This window comes from Geotrypetes seraphini, chromosome 8, assembly GCF_902459505.1.
Source record: "Geotrypetes seraphini chromosome 8, aGeoSer1.1, whole genome shotgun sequence".
In the NCBI taxonomy this organism is placed as follows: domain Eukaryota; kingdom Metazoa; phylum Chordata; class Amphibia; order Gymnophiona; family Dermophiidae; genus Geotrypetes; species Geotrypetes seraphini.
Genome location: NC_047091.1, coordinates 62,374,640 through 62,396,423, shown reverse-complemented (window position 1 = coordinate 62,396,423; position 21,784 = coordinate 62,374,640). Strand labels below are relative to the sequence as shown.

Here is a 21,784-nt window from a genome sequence, read left to right as displayed (position 1 = left end):
CGTTTTAGGGTTGCTTTTATTTTGTTTTTAAAAAAAATTTATTTATTTTAACATGTCTGTGGTATTCGTAAGGCTGCATATTGTGATTTCTTACGACTTTGCTTATTTTGGATGTTTTGTTGGAATCCACACAGAACTGCAGGATATGCGGAATATAAATTTTTAAAATAAATAAATGACAGAGATTCTCCCCGTTTCACACAGATTCCCTCCATCGCTCTCTCACCTCTCCACATAAGGGTTCTTGGTGGTCCCAAGCGAGTAGATACTGCACAAGGTCCTGTAGCATGAAACTTGAACATCATCCACTGGAGAGAAAACAGAAAAAGGTACAAATAAGTACCAGATCAACCAATCAATGGAGGAATAAATAACTATATTCTGTGATGAAAATCTTCAATTGTTTAAATGATCACAGCTCTAATTTATAAATAAATCATGACTAATATTTTGATGTGAAGTGCTCAGACCTTCTAACCAGTGTTTTTAGTGATGTCACCAAAACGAGGTTAACAAGGGGACCATCATCGCCTTCACTGTCCCCAAACCACCATTATTATATAAACAAAACACTCCATGTGAATTGCTGCTATATATAATATACTTATCTTCGCCAGGTGGTTGTTGATAATGTTAAACCTCGTTGAAAAAATTTAGAACCGTGTTGTGTGAGCTTAAAATAATTCACTCTGTGTTTTTCTCGACTTATAGTCCCTGTCCCCCCGACCCAGGTTTCGTGTCTTCGTCAGGGAGGGGCATTGATACTGAAAGAAATACATAAAAACAACATATTTTTAACTCAACTATTGTTAAAAGGGGTCTGAATTAATTACAATGTAGTTACTTCTATTGAATCGTAAAAATATTATTACCAATATAATCAATAAGTTTACATACCTATTACTAGCTCACTGGGACTGGACCTAACCAAAGTGTTGGGAAGACTGAAGCCTTGAGCCCAGGACAATGGTTTTATAAGGGAGAGAACCGGAAAAGCTATATTAGACCGAACCGGATATGAGATCAACCAGAAAAAATGACATCATTACAATCCTTTATACTAATAGCCATTCAATATCGGAATTTAAACCCTCTGGGGTAAGAGTATGCCAATTGTAAATAAAACATTGTTCTTTCTGAATTAATAATCTAGAAAGATCTCCTTCAAAATGTTTTATATGAATCAATACTGTGTATCGTAAATCCTCAAGCGAGTGTGATTCACTCAACCAATGAGGAACTAAAGGGGCGGAGATGCGTCCTGTACGAATGCTGCTCAAGTGCTCTATAATGCGGGTTTTAATTTTACGAGTTGTTTGTCCTATATATATTTTAAGACAAGGACACTGGATATAATAGATCACTCCTTTAGAGTCACATGTAGTATCAGTGTTTAGTTTAAACCGTCGACCTCCAGAAAACGGTATTTGCACTTGGGTAACATTCATAACATGACTGCATACCCGACACTTACCACATGGCTGATGAGGCATCCTATTAGTTGTGGCAATATCCAAATTATTATGTTTTAATTTTTCTCCCAAGTTGGGACCTCTCGAAAAGGCAAATTTAGGCCTTTGAATCAACGATGGATGACACTGAAGTATTGGCCAGTATTTCAGAATAATATGTTTAATCGTATTACTACTGCCGGTATATGGCATGACACAAACTGTGTCCTGTTCAGTTGTTTCTCTAGTGTTTGGTAACATTAGCCATGGCCGGTGACAATTTTTTGCTCTTTTCCAAGCTCTTCTTATTACTTTTCCAGGATACCCACGGTCTTTAAATTTATCATATAGTTCTTTAGCTTGCTTATTAAAATCTTGGTCATCTGAGCAAATCCTTCTTAAACGTAGGAATTGACCTACCGGAATCCCGTTTCTTAAAGCTCTTGGACGGAAACTTCCATATTGTAAAAGTGAGTTTCGATCTGACGGTTTTTTGTACAGGGAGGAGGAAATTTGATTATCATATTTATTAATTTTAATATCTAAAAATGATGCATAATGTTGATTATACTGATAGGTAAATTTGATGCTAGGATCTTTATGATTAATATCTTCTAAAAATTTCTTTAAATCGTCAACATCACCTCCCCATACAAAAAACACGTCGTCGACAAATCTTTTCCAGCAAGTGACAAACTGAAAAAATGAAGATCTACAGACAAAGGACTCTTCAAATTGCGTCATGTAAAGGCAGGCTAATGTGGGGGCGACCGTGGCCCACATTAAAACATTAATTAAAACATAATAATTTGGATATTGCCACAACTAATAGGATGCCTCATCAGCCATGTGGTAAGTGTCGGGTATGCAGTCATGTTATGAATGTTACCCAAGTGCAAATACCGTTTTCTGGAGGTCGACGGTTTAAACTAAACACTGATACTACATGTGACTCTAAAGGAGTGATCTATTATATCCAGTGTCCTTGTCTTAAAATATATATAGGACAAACAACTCGTAAAATTAAAACCCGCATTATAGAGCACTTGAGCAGCATTCGTACAGGACGCATCTCCGCCCCTTTAGTTCCTCATCACACTCGCTTGAGGATTTACGATACACAGTATTGATTCATATAAAACATTTTGAAGGAGATCTTTCTAGATTATTAATTCAGAAAGAACAACGTTTTATTTACAATTGGCATACTCTTACCCCAGAGGGTTTAAATTCCGATATTGAATGGCTATTAGTATAAAGGATTGTAATGATGTCATTTTTTCTGGTTGATCTCATATCTGGTTCGGTCTAATATAGCTTTTCCGGTTCTCTCCCTTATAAAACCATTGTCCTGGGCTCAAGGCTTCAGTCTTCCCAACACTTTGGTTAGGTCCAGTCCCAGTGAGCCAGTAATAGGTATGTAAACTTATTGATTATATTGGTAATAATATTTTTACGATTCAATAGAAGTAACTACATTGTAATTAATTCAGACCCCTTTTAACAATAGTTGAGTTAAAAATATGTTGTTTTTATGTATTTCTTTCATTATCAATGCCCCTCCCTGATGAAGACACGAAACCTGGGTCGGGGGACAGGGACTATAAGTCGAGAAAAACACAGAGTGAATTATTTTAAGCTCACACAACACGGTTCTAAATTTTTTCAACGAGGTTTAACATTATCAACAACCACCTGGCGAAGATAAGTATATTATATATAGCAGCAATTCACGTGGAGTGTTTTGTTTATATAATAATGGTGGTTTGGGGACGGTGAAGGCGATGATGGTCCCCTTGTTAACCTCGTTTTGGTGACATCACTAAAAACACTGGTTATAAGGTCTGAGCACTTCACATCAAAATAAGGATGTTAATTAGTCATGATTTATTTATAAATTAGAGCTGTGATCATTTAAACAATCAAACAAATAAGTACCAGCCACATTCCCATCGTTAGTGTAATTAAAAGGAGCAGGAGTCACTATCAGCTACTATCCAGATGGCTATCAAGTCAAAACTAGTACCACCATAACCTAGGGAGTCACAGGATGGGAGCCATGGATACACCAAGGCATTTTTCTAACCACAAGCCAGGCCTAAATTTCAGAATTTCTACCCTTGTGTGATATCCTGCTCCCCCTCCCCTCCTTTCCTTCCACCACCCCTCCCGTCGCTCCCCAGGTCCCTTCGTACATATGACATCATCTCCAAACTGGTGCTGGGCAATGTGCTCAAACAGGGACGTCAGCACGGGCAGCAGAGCCACTGTTGTATAGTTTATGTTCTGAGAGACGCCTTTCACTTGGGTACGAGACTGTGAGACTTTTCCAAGCTTCAGGTTTTCCACCATCTTCTCAATATCGTCAGAAGCACCCTCAAATAGAGAGCGCAGGCCGGCCTTCACAATCTCTGGACCCGATTTCATCACAGTCCTGGGAAATAATGCACATCGGTAAGACAGTCACCCTCCAACTATGGATTCTCCCAAACCCTACCAACTCCAGCTGTACCTAACGCTGTCCATAGCTGTTCCACATCTCCTGACTCACACCCTCTCAGCCTACCCTCTCTAACCTTCATTCCTCTAGCACCCAACTCTCCCAGGCCCCAGTCTTGTTTGCCAGGGTGGTATTATCATCCTCTTAGAGCAGGCTCATCCTGAAAGCATGGAGTCAACAGATCATGCAGGCCCAGCCTCTGCTACTAACCGCCTATTAGCTGTCATGAAACCCCACCAATTAGGTGTACCTGGCATCCAGGGAACGGGCCAAAATGTGGAGGCAGTTTACAATGGAAGGAGCATCAGTGCCTTAACAAAAAAAAAAGAGAGCATGGGAATCTTTATGCCACCCATTCAAGTCTGACTCAGCAAATAAAGATAAGAAATAAAACAAATCAGATAAAATATTTTTTCATGCAACACATAGTTAAGCTCTGGAATTTATTGTTGGAGGATGTGTGAAAAGCAATTAGCATAGCTGGGTTTAAAAAGGGTTTGGAGAACTTCCTGGAGGTAAAGTTCATAAACTGTTCTTACGGTAGACACAAGGAAAGCCAGTGCTTATTCCTCGGATCAGTAGCATGGTATCTTGCTACAGCTTAGGATCCTGCTTGTGACCTAGAATGGCAACTGCTAGAAACCAGATACTGGGTTAGATGGACTCTTGGTCTGACCAAGTGTGCCAGATCTTAGTGCCTCACACTATCATGGCACCGAGGCCGAGATGCACTAAAGCCATCAATTTGTCGCAAAACCAGCTTTAGCAACAATTGCATTTGCTGACCCAATGCACAAAATGGCTTACCACCTGGCCTGGTGGGCCTACGAGCAGGATGGACTGAGCTTCCCTCCCGCTCCAACTTCCCTAAAAAGGTATGGGTGGTTGTGGGGGTTCAAGGGACCTCTGGTGGCAGGAGGGAGTGGGCATCCCGCTTGCCTTTTTTTTTTTTTTGGGGGGGGGGTACCTGGCACGGGGATGGGCATTTGGTGGCAGGAGGGATTGGACATCCCTCCTGTCATTTCGCTGCCTCGGGGGGCGGATGGTGGGCATCTCCCCTGCCAATTTTCTTTCGCAGGGGTGGGGTGGGGAGTTCAGCATGGCAGGAGGAAGTGGGCATTCGTCCTGCCAATTTTTTTCACAGGATTCAGCATGGTAAGAGGAAGAGGGCATTCCTCCTGCCATTTTTGCTGCTGGGGGGGGGGGCAGTTCATGGTGCTGGTTCGTCGGGAAAAGCCATTATCGGCAATGGTGTGTGTGCGCATTATTATTATTATTTTTTTTAATGGGATAGGTATTTTGCATTTGTAACATGCACAGCATCTGTGTCTATTTTTTTTTAAAAAAAAAAAGGTTCCCTGCCCCAAGCAGTTGTGTGGTAGGAGGCTGCTTTTGGGGCTTCCCCTGCCGGCTCTGTGCAAGTGTGAGAGTTGCTCTCACAGCGATTATTGGACAGCATAGTCGGGGATTACGTGAATCATTTGCAAGCAAACTTTTTAGTGCATCAATAGCTCTTTCTGAATCGGCCAAAAAATCAGATTGGTGCAGACCAGCATGGCCTTACCGATCCTCTTAGTGCATCTAAGTCAAGGGTGGGCAACGAGGGCCACAATCCAGTCAGGTTTTTAGGAGTTCCACAATGAATATGCATGAGATCCATTTGCATACAATGGAGGCAGTGCATGCAAATAGATCTCATGCATATTCATTGGGGAAATACTGAAAATCCGACTGGATTGCGGCCCTCGTTGCCCACCCCTGATCTAGGCCCAAGACACAAAATGATGGGGACCAGGAGAGAGTCAAGAACCCGAGCCATCACTGTACCAGATTCGAAACCAACCAACCAGATCATCAAAGGCCTTTGATCTTGAGACAATGGACTTTTCCCATCCCATTCTCAATCACAGATAAGCTTTCCTCCATCATCCACCCCACCGCACCCTCCCCTTCCCCAAAAAATGCAAGCACTGAAAAAGGCAGGTATTAGGAGTTTAGAAAAGACTCGAAACAGAAAAGAGAGAAGGAAAAGGCAGCCCTGGTCCTGGGCATAGCTTCATTTCTGAAAGGGTCCAGTACTGTGTGATGTTCCTCCCTGGATTGGGGCTCTACTATCACCAAGGTTTTTATGCACCTCTGCCTCAAAAGGCCCTTTCCTTCTCGCCAATCACTATGAGAGCAAAGGCTGGAGAGGTGCTTCTTACCAAAGAGGGAGACTCGGTGTCGCACCAAAGCAGCTAACTTGCAGAAAAGGCTAAAAGCAAGAGAAAGGGAGGGGGAGAAAGAGGAAACAAGAAGGAAGAGAGAGGAAGAGGTAAAAGATGAGTTTTCCATGGGAAAATGAATACAGAACAATAAAGGAATTGAACACAAGCCCCCATGTGCAAAATCTCTGCTTTCCAGTCCTCCCTAGTTCAAATCTGGCTGAGTGCTAGAAAGGAGCATAGCTCTCATAGTATGTTGACGTAACTTCCTCAGTATACCACAGACCAGCTGATGCATTTCCCTACGGCTGTGTATGTAATTGCCTTTACAGACATCCCTCTGGCTTGTCGGCATACATTTTTTTAAAAAAATTTATCTAGTGGAATTTCTTTATATAGAGATTCAGCCAAATTGTTATCTCAGAGAAGTGTCATCTATCCCTGATCATTTCTCTATTATATGCTTTTGAAACTGGCATACAAGGAGGCAGCTTTACTCAGTGGCGTAGCGAGGGTGAGAGGCGCCCGGGGTGGTGGTGCCTCTCCCCACCCCCATTCCACTCCTTTCCACATCCCCTCCTGCTGCGTGAACATGCCCCTTCCCACGTTCCTTTTTAACATTCCCTGCGCGAGCAGTGACCCCAACTTTCCTCCGTCATGCCCTAGGCGCGGGTCAAGGAAGCGACGTCAGAGGAAGAGCTGAAGTGGGCACGAGCAGCAGGTTGGGGTTGCTGCTCGCGTGGGGAATGTTAAAGAAGTACGTGGAAAGGGGCATGAGCATGGTTTTAGGGGGCTGGGGAAGGAGCGGGGGGGAGGGGCAGAGAGGAAAATGGGTGCAAGTGCCCCTACCAAGATGGCGCCCTGGATGGACCACCCTCCCTTACTATGCCACTGGCTTCAGTGGGCTGAGAGCCTGGGGAACTGGAGTTGATTCCCACTGTGGCTTCTTGTGATGCTGGGCAAGTCACTCTAAGCTTCAATTGTGAGCCCACTAGGGCAGAGAAAGTACCTGCATATACTGTGTTTCCCTGAAAATAAGACCTACCCCGAAAATAAGCCCTAGCATCATTTTCGGGGTAGGTCTTGATATAAGCCCTACCCCAAAAATAAGCCCTAGTCCCGGGATTCGCCGGCAACTGTTCAACCCGGCCCCCCCCTGCAGTCAAACCTCTGATGACCCGCCATCCTTCCCTCCGCGAGCGAGCCCTACCTTCAACCGAAGCAGCGTCGGGCCAGCAGCACTCTAAAACAGGCTGCTTCGGCCTTGTCCGTCGAGTATTTCACTCTGCTGCGTTACTGATGACGTCATCAGTAACGCAGCAGAGTGAAATCCCTGACGGACAAGGCCGAAGCAGCCTGTTTTAGAGTGCTGTCGGTACGATGCTGCTTCAGATGAAGGTAGGGCTCACTTGCTCGCGGTTGGCGGGGAGGAAAACATGGAGGGTCAGCAAGGGGGGGGCGGCTGCGCCGGGATGCTCAAGGCTTCTACTGCACAGGGAGATGGGAGGGAGGGGAGGAGAGATGCGCATGTGGGGAAGAGAAAGGAAAGAGGAAGAATTGGGGTAAAGGAGAGGAAGGGAGAGATGGTCATGTGCATACCCCGAAAATAAGACCTAGTGCCTTTTTTGGGCCCCAAATGAATAAAAGACATTGTCTTATTTTCGGGGAAATATGGTAATTTATTTATTTTTATCATTTATATTCTGCCTATTAATTATCTAAGCGATTTACATTCAGGCACTTAGTCTTTTGCTCCTATCTGTTCCGGTTCATTCACAATCTATCTAACGTACCTCGGGCAACGGAGGATTGAGCGACTTGCCCAGGATCACAGGGAGCAGCGCGGGGCTTGACAGGGAAGGGAGAGAGTGGCGCAGTGGTTAAAGCTACCACCTGAAAACCTTGCGGGGTGGTTTCAAACCCACGTTGTTCCCTGTGACCCTGAGCAAGTCACTTAATCCCTCCCCCTTGCCCCACGTTCATTAGATAGACTGTGAGCCCGCCAGGACAAACAGGGAAAAATGCTCGAGTACCTAAATAAATTCATGTAAACTGTTCTGAGCTCCTCTGGGAGAATGGTATAGAAAACTGAATAAATAAAAAAATTGAACCCATCACCTCAGGGTGCTGAGGCTGCAGCTGTAACTACTAGGCCCCTCCTTCCCACTAGGCCACTCCTTCCCACTTCCCCCACACCTACCTGGCTATCATTTCTTTTTCCTTGTTGGAGGCGTGGCCCCCACTGCCCAGCACTTTGGCAGGGGTGGACAGGAAGTAGAGGCAGTGGTTCTTAAAGGACTGGTTAATGAGAGGGAGCAGGATCTGGGGGAGAAAGGAAAGAAAGCCACTGAGGAGCAAAGTACTAACTTAGTGCTGGAAAGCTTCTGAAGCAGAAGGCATTAAAGCAACATAAGAAACGGCAAGCTCTCAGTTATAGATTTAAATTCTATAAGGGAAGCTATTTCAACATTACAGTGGTACCTCGGTTTACGAGTGCACAGGTTTGCGAGTGTTTTGCAAGACGAGCAAAACATTCGCAAAATCAGCGCCTCGGAAACCGAGCGCGCTTCGATTTGCGAGCGCCCCCCCTGCAAACCGGCACCCTCCCCCCCGCGATCCGGCACCCCCCCGTCGCCATCGGGCACCCCCCCGCCGCGACCTGAGGTCCCCCTAACCCACCCGAACCCTCTTCTTACTTTTCTGTAGCCTCCGCAGCGGTACCGGCATCAGCATGTCCTGTGCGTGCCGGTGCCTGCAGATCTGCTTCCTGTGCTAGGCCTGAGAGTTCACGTCAAACGCAATGCCGGTTCTCGTGGGGGGGGGGGAGCAGCGCTGCTGGCCTCGGGGGGAGGGGGAACATATCAAAGCAAGTTTCCCTTACTTCCTATGGGGAAACTTGCTTTGATATACGAGCATTTTGGATTACGAGCATGCTCCTGGAACGGATTATGCTCGTAATCCAAGGTACCACTGTACAATCATCTCTGGGATCTGAATTGCAAGTGTTAGCTACACATTGTTCAGGAATACTATCTGAGACAGGAGCATTGCAACATAAAGTGGATAAATTAGAGAATATAGCAATGGAACAGGGAAAAAAATTGGAAATTTGGGGAGCACAAAATCAGCTCCTGATGAAAGAAAATGGTAACATCAATTTTAAATTGGAAATATTGGAAAATATAACAAGAAAACAGAATTTAAGATTGATTAATTTTCCTAAATCATCTACCATCTCAGCCTTGGATATGTTTAAAAAGGTATCTTCTGGAGATTCTGAAAGTCCCACAGAACTCTTTTCCGCCTATTACAAAGATTTATTATATTTCCTTGGGAAAGAAGAAAACTTCGGAAGAACAACAGGAACCGCAATGGATTTAATGGACAACAAACTTACTAGAGCAGGGATGTCAAAGTCCAGTCGGGTTTTCAGGATTTCCCCAATGAATATGCATGAGATCTATTAGCATACAATGAAAGCAGTGCTTGCAAATAGATCTCATGCATATTCATTGGGGAAATCCTGAAAACCCAACTGGATTGCGGCCCTCGAGGAGGGACTTTGACACCCCTGTACTAGAGTCATCAGGATTAGATCAATTAACTGCAGCTACACTTTTTGTGCAGTTAGCACTTGACTCCGATAGAGATTGGCTTCTAAAGATGTTTTTTAAACATAGAGATGTACTTTTTTTGAATCAAAAAATTAGAATGTATCCAGATGTGTCTAGAATAACACAAAAAAAGAGAAAACAGTTTTTGCTTTTGAGACCCCAGGTTTTAAAACTGGGAGCCACTTTTGTACTAAGATATCCATGTAAATGTTTGGTTATTTTTTTTTCATTCATCACAGTTATCTAGATTTATTGTGGAGAAAGGTGTGGTGACAGTAAGTACTCCTACCAATAGACAAGAATAAGCTCGTAGTTAATATTTTAGGCCTGCTTCAGGATGTCCATTTGGTTTCCTATGGAGTTATCTTAATGCTTTTCTCCGATTTATTTCTAACTGTCCTCCCTCAATTATGGTGGACTAACAAACAGTTAACATATGTTTAGATTTCTGGATTATATTTCCTTTTTTATTTATATTACCATGTGAACTGTTGATTTCAAGATGATTTCTGTTATAGAAAATATGAGATTTAATGAAATTTTTAAAAAAAGAAACGGTGAGGCGCAGATCCACACAACGGGTAGGGTGCCGTCTTTTCTACACGCCATATAATCAGACAATCTCTGGCTGATGTTCAAAACGAGGCTACTGCCCGCTTAAATAGCTTGTCCTTGGCCAACCGCCGATATTCAGTGGCACTTATGGCCCATGCCAAAACCAGCTAACTTGTGGGCATTCCAAGGGTGGAGTGGGCACTTGTGTGGTTAAGTGCTGATATTCAGCCCTTGACCGCATAAGATAACTTTATAATGACATTCATATCTTTAAGCAGCTTCAGTTTCTGCAGTCAAGGGGTTCAATATTGCACTTAACTGTACAAGCTTTAGTGGCCAACCTAAAACGGGATATCCAATGCCAGTGCCCAGACATGGGCTGGCACAGAATATTCTGGAACACAGCCAGCAGGGGGGACATTATAACGCTGACCCCCCCTTGGCTGAACATTGGTCAGACTTTATTTCTTATGCCACACCAATTCCTGGTCCTCTTTTCCCATGCCCTTATTGCAGGGGTGTCAAACTCAGGCCCATGGGCCAAATCTGGTCTGCAGTGTAATTATATTTGGCCCACGAGAAAATAACAAATGTCTACTAGAGTTGGCCCGCCGGGTATATCAGTGTAGGTCAGCTATACGATCTTCACAATGTATGTCAGTTGTTTTTTAGACCTTTCACTTTTTATAATTTATTTATTATTTTTAATCGGGTTTTAATTCATCATATGACCATCGATTTCTTTAGCGGTTTTTTTAGTGCCACTTTTTGCTTATGATTACGGTTGTGATTATGGCACTTGTCATGTGACACCCCTCCCCCCCTTTTTTAAATTGCTGGCATTTTTCGAGTCGGTTTTACTTTCGGTTTGTTCAGCTCAGAGCGCTACAGATGGTCTCTACTAGGTTAAGAGCCACCATAGCTTTATTTCATTCTTCCTTTTTATTTTTAACTTGCACATAGTTATTTTAAGTTATTTTAAGTTTCCATAAAATATTAGCCGATGGTTTTTATGTTTTCTACAGTCTATTGCCACACTGCGACGTTTGTTAGTGCAGGACAGCTACACTTTTTTCAAGCTCTGCAGCAGAAACTTTTTATTTATGCATCCGCACGCAAGGTTTTGTTATTATTTATTTTTCACTATTTATATATTTTTTGTTGTTGTTGGGTTTTAGTTTATTACGTGCCTTCGATGCTTCTTTGGCCACTTTTATGTTTACACTTTTTTAGTTTCTTTTGCCGAACCTTGTCCTTAAACATGGTTACGACCACGGCACTTGTTTTGGTTGGCCCACGACTTTGTCCACGTTTTTACATTTTGGCCCACTGTGTATGCGAGTTTGACACCCCTGCCTTATTGATTCTTTGCTCTCTGTCCTTTCTCTCTCGAGTCCTAATCCTTAGCCTCTTCTGCCATCAGGAAAACAGCACTTCACCCTCATCGGCTTCCATAACTCCAGTCTCGTTTGAATCATGTGGTGCCGAATGGTCCTGTGAGATCTTTATGAGACCACACGGTTCTAATCAAAACCAGAGCTGGGCGGCAGATGCCGTCAATGCAGTACAAAGGCTGAGGATTAGCAAAGGTGCAACAGAAGACAGGAAACAGGACCCTTTAATGCTGGCATCTAATGCTGGATCCTTGTACAAAAACTAGATGCCATACAGTAAGGCTGAATACAAAAGCCCAAAACAGGACTATCTGGATAAAACCAAAGCCTGTGGCAATCCGCATATACACAAAGGACAGAGACACACTTGGAACACACATTTCCTTGGGGTACTACACAACAGACCTTGGCAAAGAACTTGATTTCCTGTTCGTGAGGGGATTTTTCCATCCTGCCACTGCTCACCACGGCCTCTGCAGTGGAAAAAGAGATGGTAAAAATACTAGTATTCTGCTAAATGCCCCCAAACCTCTTTTTCCCATTCTCATTTCCTCTCTCCCACCATTTCCTGGCTAAGTCTTGGACTTATAGCTGGCGTAGGACTGAAGATTCCATGACATCATATCCTGGACCCTAAGTTGTACTTCCAGTAGAGAGTGACATCATATTCATCAAGCCTAAGTGGTACACCTTGACAGCAGTGGCATTATGTAATTCAACTGAATGAGAACCATCTTTACTTTTGGACACAGATATATTGGAAACAGTTATTACACCGGGTAATCTGTGCCTATATGGCTATCCTACAAATTCCATACTATACCTAGGTGAGCAATAAATTCCTGAGCCACGTCCATCCACTTCAGAAGCTTCTGCAGGAAGCCATAAGCAAATCGCTTCTCGACGGAGGAAGTGTCCAGTTCCATGTCCTTTAGCCCCCTGAAGGAATCAGATTCCAGCCGTGAGTAGGATCGTGATTACCAAACCCAACCCAGCTGACATTCTCTGCTCTCTATCACCAGGGCCGGTTCAACCATTAAGTACGACTACACAGTGGCCTTGGGCAGCAACAAAGAGCAATCAAAGCAAAAAAAAAAAATAGATCCTGACAACTACACAAAAGTCAAAGAAACAACAGGAAGTGAAAAGCTTGATTATCTGACCTTTGCTAGTCCAACCATCCAGCTATCCAACAGGTCCCCCGGTGATGTCTTCGCATTACCGTTAAGAAGTGTGGCTTCTCTTTCTATTTTTACAACATAGCTTCTGAGGTAATTTCACACCTGAGACAATTTGTTTTGGACCCAGGGGCCTGTTTTTACTGCCTTTGTTTATGCATTGTTTGAGGAATTATGTTTTCTTATTATCCAACTTTTCACTTATCTAACAATGGATAATCGAGACTAAACTGAACTTTGACCAGTAGGACGGGTGGGTAGTTTTCAAATAGCCCATTATTCTGGAAGGATATTTTGGAATGACCATGATTGTTGGGGGCTAAGGGGCTAAAATTAATTTTGCAAAGGGTGGGGAGGCAGGTTCAAGGTAAGCCCGGGGTACCTAATATTCTTGCACTGGCCCTATCATCAAAGCCAATCTATGTCCCCAGTAACCCATCACAGATCACATTCATCACTATCAAGTCTCCAAACCTCACCCTCCTTCACCAAATGGGACTGACCTGTAACCTCATACACTACTCTAATCAGTACCCTATATCAGGGTTAGGCAATTCCAGTCCTCGAGAGCCGGAGCCAGGTCAGGTTTTCAGGATCTCCACAATAAATATGCATGAGATAGATTTGCATCTCAAGGAGGCAGTGCATGCAAATCCATCTCATATATATTCATTGTAGAGATCCTGAAAACCTGACCTGGCTCCGGCTCTCGAGGACCGGAATTGCCTACCCCTGTCCTATATGGAACTGAAAGGGGACTCTGCACCGCTGAAAGGCCTCACCACAACATCCCATACATTGCAGTCACTCAAACATAAGTGGAAAAGACAAAAAAAAAGGCAAGAAAAAGAAGTGGAGAAAAAGCCTCAGTTCCAGAAGTGATTTAGAAGTGGAATGGGAGCTTGATGTGCACGGAGGGTCCTGACTTATTGCCTGTGATGCAGTGGAATCTGTACCCCTGACGCAGCGAAGCGAAACGGAGATTTCCCCGTCGGGTCAACTAGCTGCGGGGTCCGGGTGTGAGAGCATTGATTGTGGACGCTTTGGAGAGAACCTGGACGCCATTGGCAGCTACGTTTTCTTGTTTTGTTCTACTCATGCAATACTAGTGACTGTAGTGCTGAAGGGCTTATTTACCCACAGTATCACTGTTTGGAATTTTTTTTTCCTGGCGTGCTGAGCGATATGGTGGCACTCTATGGGCTGATATAGTGCCTTTTTTCACCTTTCGTTGTAGTTCACATGTGCAAGTGGTTATCTTACTGAAGTGGAGTTTTTTGCCCTATGAAGCAGAACTGAGGCTTTTTCTTCACTTCTTTTTTTTTTGTCTTTTCCACTTATGTTTGAGTGACTGCAATGTATGGTTTGTTGTGGTGAGGCCTGTCAGTTCCATATAGGGTACTGATTAGAGTAGTATATGAATTTTAGACCCTTTTCCTTAGGCGAGTGTGTACTGACCTGTAACCCCCAATTACACTCCATTCTCGTTCCCCATTACTCTCCCCTTCTCATTCAGCTGTTGCTCCCCAAAGCCCTTTTCAGTCTCTTATTTCCCTGGGTTTGTTTGTTTTTTTAATCTCCTTCTAGGTGCTTCTAGTCTCTTTTTGACTCACCTGGTCACAGAATAGCCGTTAATCTGGAGAAATTTTAACAGTTCGTGAGCTTTTTCCCTATCCCGAGCTTTCTCCTTTGCCGTCAGGGTATCATATGGAACAAGGAGTGGGTGAGTACCTCCTCCTGAAACAGCAAAGACACCAGAACAAAGCGTTTTAAATTGGCAATGTTCAAAGATGAAGGGTGGGAGGGCGGAGGAGTAAAGAGGAGGAGAAGAGCAGACCTTTGGCCTCCAGCTCTTGCTTCTTCTTCCGGCCCCAGGTGTTGTGGTAGTTCTCAGCGAGTTGCTCTGACATAGCCTATAAAGGAAGACAGTGCGCAGAACGGAATTTGTATGTGCAAGGCAAAGGTACAGACAAAACTGGGACAATATTAGGTAACCAGACAAAAAAAAAAAAAGGATGCTTCTAAACTAAACTAAACTAAACCTTAGGTTTGTATACTGCGCCATCTCCACAAGCATAGAGCTCAGCACGGTTTACAGAGTTAGGAAGAAAGGAACTCCAATGAAGGGTTATAGGAAAGGAACAAGAAGAAAGAGAGGGACAAGGGTCCCAGAGAGCAGGAGGTGTTAGATTTTTGAAAAGAGCCAAGTTTTCAGGTGTTTGCGGAAGAATTGGAGGGAGTTTGAATTTCTGAGCGGGGATGTGAGGTTGTTCCAGAGTTCTGTGGTTCTAAAGGGGAGGGATGTTCCTAGTTTTCCTGCACGAGATATACCTTTTGTAGAAGGGAATGATAGTTTCAGTTTTTGGGAAGATCTGGTGGAGTTAGGGTTAGAGGAGTTCCAAAGGAGTGGAATAACGGGAGGAAGGATGCCGTGTAGGATCTTGAAGGCTAAGCAGGCACATTTAAAGAGGACTCTGGAGTGTACTGGAAGCCAGTGGAGCTTGGACAGGAGCGGAGAGACGTGGTCGAACTTGCCTTTTGCGAAAATAAGCTTAGCCGCGGCGTTCTGAATTAGCTGAAGTCTATGGAGGTTTTTCTTAGTTAGGCTTATAAAGATGGAGTTGCAATAATCCAGTCTAGAGAGGATGGTGGATTGAACAAGGACGGCGAAGTGAGAATGATGAAAGCAGGACCTCACTTTCCTCAGCATATGAAGGCTAAAGAAGCATTTTTTTACCAAGGAGTTGAGGTGGTCATTGAAGGAGAGAGAGGAGTCTATGATGATGCCCAGGACTTTGCTTGAAAACTCGAGCTGAAGAGTGGGGCCGGAGGATAAAGGGATGGAGGTGGGTAAATGATCTAATATTGGGCCGAGCCAAAGTAATTTTGTTTTGGACTCATTCAGTTTCATTTGTACAGATTGGGCCCAGGATTGGAGGTTCATTATACATGTGGATATGTTCTCAGCGAGGTTAGTGAGGTTCGAGTCTGTCTCGAGGAGGATAAGGATGTCGTCAGCATAGGTGTTGAGAGTTTCTAGGGGGGGATAGGTGGAGGAGTTTCAGAGAGGACATGTAGATGTTGAAAAGGACAGGAGAGAGGGGTGAGCCTTGCGGGACTCCACATATCGGCTTCCAGGGGGAGGATGAGGTGCCGTTTATGTTAACGGTGTAGGAGCGGAAACGTAGGAATTTCGAGAACCAATCTAGGACTGTGGAGATTATGCCTATTTCGGAGAGTTGGAAGATTAGGATATCATGATGGATGACGTCAAAAGCTGCGGAGAGGTCGAATTGTAAAAGAACAGCGAATTTATTGCGGGAATGGAGTTGTTGCACCTTGGAGATTAGTGAGGCCAATAGGGATTCGGTGCTGAAGTTGGGTCTGAAGCCGAATTGATGGGGTAGGAGAATAGAGAATCTTTCTAGGTAGGATGAGAGTTGAGTGGATATGATAGATTCTAACATCTTGGTTAGGAGAGGGATGTTTGCTATTGGGCGGTAACTGGATGGTATGGAGGGGTCAAGGTCGGTCTTTTTCAGTAGGGGGGTCAGTGCAATATGTCCCATTTCAGAGGAGAAAAGGCCCGATGTTAGGGCAGAGTTTATAAGTTTGGTGAGGGAAGTGATGGCCTGTGTAGAGATATTCTCAAATAGGTAGGAGGGGAAAGGATCCAAGGTACACTTGCAAGTTTTTTAGTTTGAGGCAGAGTTTGGAGACTTGCGATTCGGAAACAAGCTCAAAGACGGTCCAGGATCTGTCAGCTAGAATGGGATTGGAGACAGGTAGGGTAGGGTTGAAGTCAGTAGAGGTCAGGGAGTTGTAGGAGACTGTAGGAGGGAAGGAGCATCTTAGGGTGGTAACCTTTTCATTGAAGAATTTTGCTAGGGCATCGGCTGATAGAGACGAGGGGAGCAAGGATGAGTCCTTTTTTGTAGTTAAGGAGCGCCAAATGTTAAACAACGCACTGATCTGGTTGTTGGATCTGGAGATCTTATCTCCGAAGAAGTTCTTCCTGGCTTTTTTTAGTGTTGAATTGTAGAGTTTGATATTGACCCTCCAGATCTGTCTATCTGAAGGGGATTTAGATTTTTTTTCCATTTGCGCTCCAGAGCGCAACATTTCTGTTTCAGTTCTCTGTGAAGCGGTAGGTACCAGGGGGCCTTTCGGGGGTAGGAGATGGTTTTAGTGGATATTGGAGCAAGGGAATGGTAGATGGATTCAGAGAGGGAGATCCAGTTGCGCCAGTAGGATTCGGAGTCTGTAGGCTTAGGATTGGAGGAGAGTTGGTTGAGGAATTTGGACCAGAATAGATCGCTCAAAGTTTTTTTGCGGAAGGTTATGAAATGGGAGGAGCGGGATGAGGATTCAAGGTGTGACATGAAAATGGGGAGACAGGTAGCCCCTAAGAAGTGGTCAGACCAAGGGACTTGTTCCCAATGAGTGTCATCGGTTGAAGTTTTGAAGGCGGTAAGATCGAGGAATGTGGTGAAGTCTAGTGTGTGCCCCTTTTCGTGGGTTAGAGAAGAGGTAGGTGAGGGGAAACCTAGAGAGGTAAGGAAATTGTTAAATTCAATCATGTCCTTGCTGGTGGTATCATCAAGGTGGAGATTAATATCACCAACGATCAATAGTCTTTGAAATTTAAGGAAGGCATTTGTTATGGCCTCAAAGACGAGATTGGAGGAGTTGATCCAAGGGGTAGGTGGGCGGTATAATAACAATATGCCCAATGGGTGAGTGCGGAGTTCATCATTGACTGAGGCAAGCATATATTCTAGAGAGGCGTGAGTGCCCTTCTCGAGGAGCTGGACATCAAAGAAAGATTTATAGAGGAGTGCCAGTCCTCCTCCTTTTCGATTGGATTTGGGAGAGAAGAGACCTTGATAACCGGGGGGGGGAGGAGTTCATTTTGTGTGAATAGATCGTTTTTGGCGATCCATGATTACGTGATGCACAGGAATCCAGGGTCGAGCTCGTCTAGAAGGTCCTTCAAGATTTGGGTCTTGTTACATGCAGATCTGGCATTGCAATAAAGTGTTGGGACTGGGGTGAGAGAGTCAGAGGCAGCGTTGGGAAGATTGGCAGAGGGCAAGGGCTTTAGTGAATTCTGGTTGACTTTTCGGGGTTTTTTCTTAAAAGGGAGATTTCTGGTGCGTATCAGTGTGGGGATTCTGAGGCCAGGGCAGATGTTATTGGTGTTTGCGGGGTCGAGTAGGTTGGGAGAGGGAGGTTTCAGACAGAGGGAAGTATAGAGAGGTGAGCTGAGTAGGAGAAGGAACCAGAAGGATGGATTCATGGCGGGGTTAGGACTAGGTGGATTGGTGCGTGAGAGTCTGCGGCAGGGGCTAAGGAGGGAGCGGGGGGCTTATTTAGGCTGGCTGAGAGAAGAGCCAGGAGTAGGGAAGAGAGGTTATTTTTTTTTTAAGGGGTAAATCAGAGGAGGAGCCTTAGCAGTGAAAGCAATTAGCAGCTAGACACTTTTCATTTGGAGCTTAAAACGGAGAGGCTTGGGCAATAGATGACTAACAGGAAAGATTGCGCAGCCAAGGTTTGTGTGTAGCCCAAAGGATGTGCTGGGAGGGGGGAAATAGGGGCAACAGAAAGTGAATACTGGTAAACCTTTGGCAATAATACAGTTTGGCACTAAGCAAAAGCATAGACAGTAATAGAATTTGGCATCTAAACAAGAGCATAGACAGTAATAAAATTGGCATCGGGCGGAATCTGAATTGGGAGGGTTAGACAGGGGAGAGCTGTAAGTCTGGAGGTCCCCAATGGACCTCGGTAAGCCAAGGAGGGGGAAGGCGATGAGTTAGGCAGAGAGAACCTGATTGATTGTCGTGTGGGGACATGAAACTGGTAAGATAAAACTTAAATAACACTTAGCATCTAATAACTTCTGGTAAGATAAAGCTTGAGGAACACTTAGCATATGAATTGCTTCTGGTAAAAGAAAACTTAGCGCCTAAATGATTCTAGTAGGAGCAAATTGACCTATAAGACAGTCGCTTCTGGTAAGACATTGAAACTGGTAAAATAAAAATTAAAGAACACTTAGCAACTAAATTGCATCTGATATGATAAAACTAAAGAACATTTAGCAACTAAATTGCTTCTGGTAAGACAGAAAGGAGGAGAAGCTTAAGTCCTGCAGAAGAGCAGGAACGGTGGTCTGTCGGCCCTGAACACAGGGCAAAAGAAGAAGAGTGAGCTGTTGGGCGGAGTTAGGCCCGATGTCACGTTGTGCTGCAGAGTTGGGCTGAGGAAAGAGGGACAAAATGGAAGCCTTCTTCCTCCTTCCTTTGCCTGCAGAAGAGCAGGAACGGTGGTCTGTCGGCCCCGAACACAGGGCAAAAGAAGAAGAATGAGCTGTTGGGCCTTTTCTGTGTGGTTACAATCAAAGAGGTTTACAATTTTTTTTTTACACAGGTACTAATTTTGTACCTGGGGCAATGAAGTGTTACGTGACTTGCCCAAAATCCCAAGGAGCAGCATTGGGAATTGAACTCACAACCTCAGGGTGCTCTAACTTCCTCCACTTGCTCAATACTGGGGGGGCTCAGCACCTCCTGGCTTCTACAGAGCTGGATCCTATGCCTAGATAGGCACTCTGTTAATTCAGGACGATTATTTCACTGGCCTAGGTTAATCAAATACCTATCCAGGCACCCCGCTCCCCAAGATAACAGCGGTGTCCAGGTAACTCCTGTGTCCACCCTGCCACTAATCAAATATCTGTTTATGTGTTGCTGAAAATCCAGGCATTACCAAGTCAGTGGGATACAACAGAGTAGGAGCTCACCAGGCTCAATTACAAGGGATCCTCAAAATGTTTCTGCATTTTTTAATTTTTTTTTTAAACACTATTTATTAAATATTTCACAAGCAAATTACATCACTTTTCCACATAATCACCCTGTTTTGCGATACATTTTTCCCCATAACATTCTAGGGCACGCCCTCTTACCACTTCTCCTGCCCCAACCATTTCCCGCCAAAATATGAACGTGCGGAAACTTTTTGAAGAACCCTCATATTTCCTGCTGAATGTCACACCCCTGGGTTCCTAAACTTAACTGGTCACATGTTGGAGGGCTCAGAGGCAAAATTAGATTGGGGGGGTAAAAATTATCCGCAGAAAAAAAAGCTGCTGCAAAGGTGAGCTGCGCAGGTTCCACGGGGAAAAGCACCTGCCTGCATAATTCTGAAAACTGACTAAGAAATTTGTATGGCTGAGAAGACATTCTTATTGGGTGTCTAGAGGTAAACTCACCTGCAGCTCACGGGACAGCGTGACTCCAGACAGATCTAAGGGGGTGGGAGTGAAAGTCTGGGTGGTGGGGTCATAGGTGGCCTAAAAAAGAAATATGAAAAGACAGAGGCATACTTAGTGAGTCATCTCCTTCCACCTTTCCTGTTAGATGCACATCTATGTAACTTCATATAGGCATGTGACCAGCGACTCCTTATTAGTTTATCAAATCATTTACACAAAGAGCTCCTTTTTATAAACTAGCGCTGATGTCTTTGGATAACGATGCCATGAATAACATATTATAAACTTTTGTAGCTCCTCAAGCCTACAATCCTTCCACAGTCTATAAAGTTACATGGAACCATTTCTGGCAGAACTCCTGAGTTATGTAGAATCTCAGCTGTGAAACATGACGCTGCTTGCAAGACCATAGAAACATGATGACAGATAGAGGCCAAATGGCCCATCTAGTCTGCCCATCCACAGTAACCATTATCTCTTTCTCTCTCATGGCGGAACTCCTGAGTTATGTAGAATCTCAGCTGTGAAATATGACGCTGCTTGCAAGACCATAGAAACATGATGGCAGATAAAGGCCAAATGGCCAAAAGGTCCATCTAGTCCAGAGGCTGAGATACGATCCCTGGGGATCTGCCAGGAGAAGAGTATGGATTCTCACCTGCGTTGCAACAACAGGAGTACCAGGGTGCACAAGAATTAACAGAAAAGCAGTACTTTCAAACCGCAGAAAATTTTACAGGAGCAAATCAAAGGAAATCTGAAGCAGCCATATTTTGACAAATTGCCTACGTCGGGTTTCTTTTGATGATTTGCTCCAATAAGACTTCCTACAGTTGCCACTACTGCTTTTTGTCCTTTTGTCATGCCCCCTGGCATTCCCAGTTATTTTTTTTTTTTTAACTTATATTCTGTACTAAGACTCTAGGCTCCCGGTGCTCAAAAACTTACTATGGAAGTAAGACTGGTTGTAGCCAGTCTTACTTGCATGACAGCTCAGCCTCCGATGCTCAAACGGACTCTCAGAGGCTTTTACCGATCATGGCAGCAGTACGCATTACAAGGAGCTCGTTAGTATTAAAATGAGCAATCTGTGTAATGGACAGCAGGGAAAAATTTTTCCGGAAGGTCTAGAGCTGTTGGTAGCTTGAATTTTGCTTGAATAGGAGCTGTCTGTGTATGTTTTATGTTTATTTATTTATTTATTTATTCAATTTTCTATACCATTCTCCCAGGGGAGCTCAAAACGGTTTACATGCATTTATTCAGGTACTCAAGCATTTTTTTTTCCCTGTCTGTCCCGGTGGGCTCACAATCTATCTATCTAATGTACCTGGGGCAATGGGGGTTAAGTGACTTGCCCAGGCTACAAGGAGCAATGTGGGTTTGAACCCACAACCTCAGGGTGCTGAGGCTGTAGCTTTAACCACTGCGCCACTCTAGAAATCAAAATATAGCAGAAGTGAGCCAAGTATAGGACAATAAAGCCATTATGACATCACTGATGAGATTGGCTCAGGCATTGGTGGAATAAAGCATTGTGATGTCACAATACCAGCTCTGGTTATCAGAGGCTGAAACTCTTCATAGTGTTTATTTATTCAAGTTTCTC

The 21,784-nt window shown here is 44.1% G+C and overlaps 1 protein-coding gene across 12 annotated transcripts in view; it reads right to left on the bottom strand.

The window, feature by feature from the left end:
• The window catches only part of RYR1 (ryanodine receptor 1), a 314,039-nt gene that overhangs the window by 140,709 nt on the left and 151,546 nt on the right, over nt 1-21,784 (bottom strand). For all 12 annotated transcript variants that reach the window (XM_033954047.1, XM_033954059.1, XM_033954057.1 and 9 more), the window contains 10 exons: nt 20,173-20,253; nt 14,734-14,809; nt 14,510-14,633; nt 12,542-12,657; nt 12,124-12,191; nt 8,356-8,477; nt 6,156-6,205; nt 4,202-4,262; nt 3,647-3,885; nt 227-308 (listed from right to left, as the gene is read on the bottom strand). In XM_033954047.1, the coding sequence (XP_033809938.1) occupies nt 227-308; nt 3,647-3,885; nt 4,202-4,262; nt 6,156-6,205; nt 8,356-8,477; nt 12,124-12,191; nt 12,542-12,657; nt 14,510-14,633; nt 14,734-14,809; nt 20,173-20,253 (1,019 nt within the window). The remainder of the gene's footprint in view (nt 1-226; nt 309-3,646; nt 3,886-4,201; nt 4,263-6,155; nt 6,206-8,355; nt 8,478-12,123; nt 12,192-12,541; nt 12,658-14,509; nt 14,634-14,733; nt 14,810-20,172; nt 20,254-21,784) is intronic.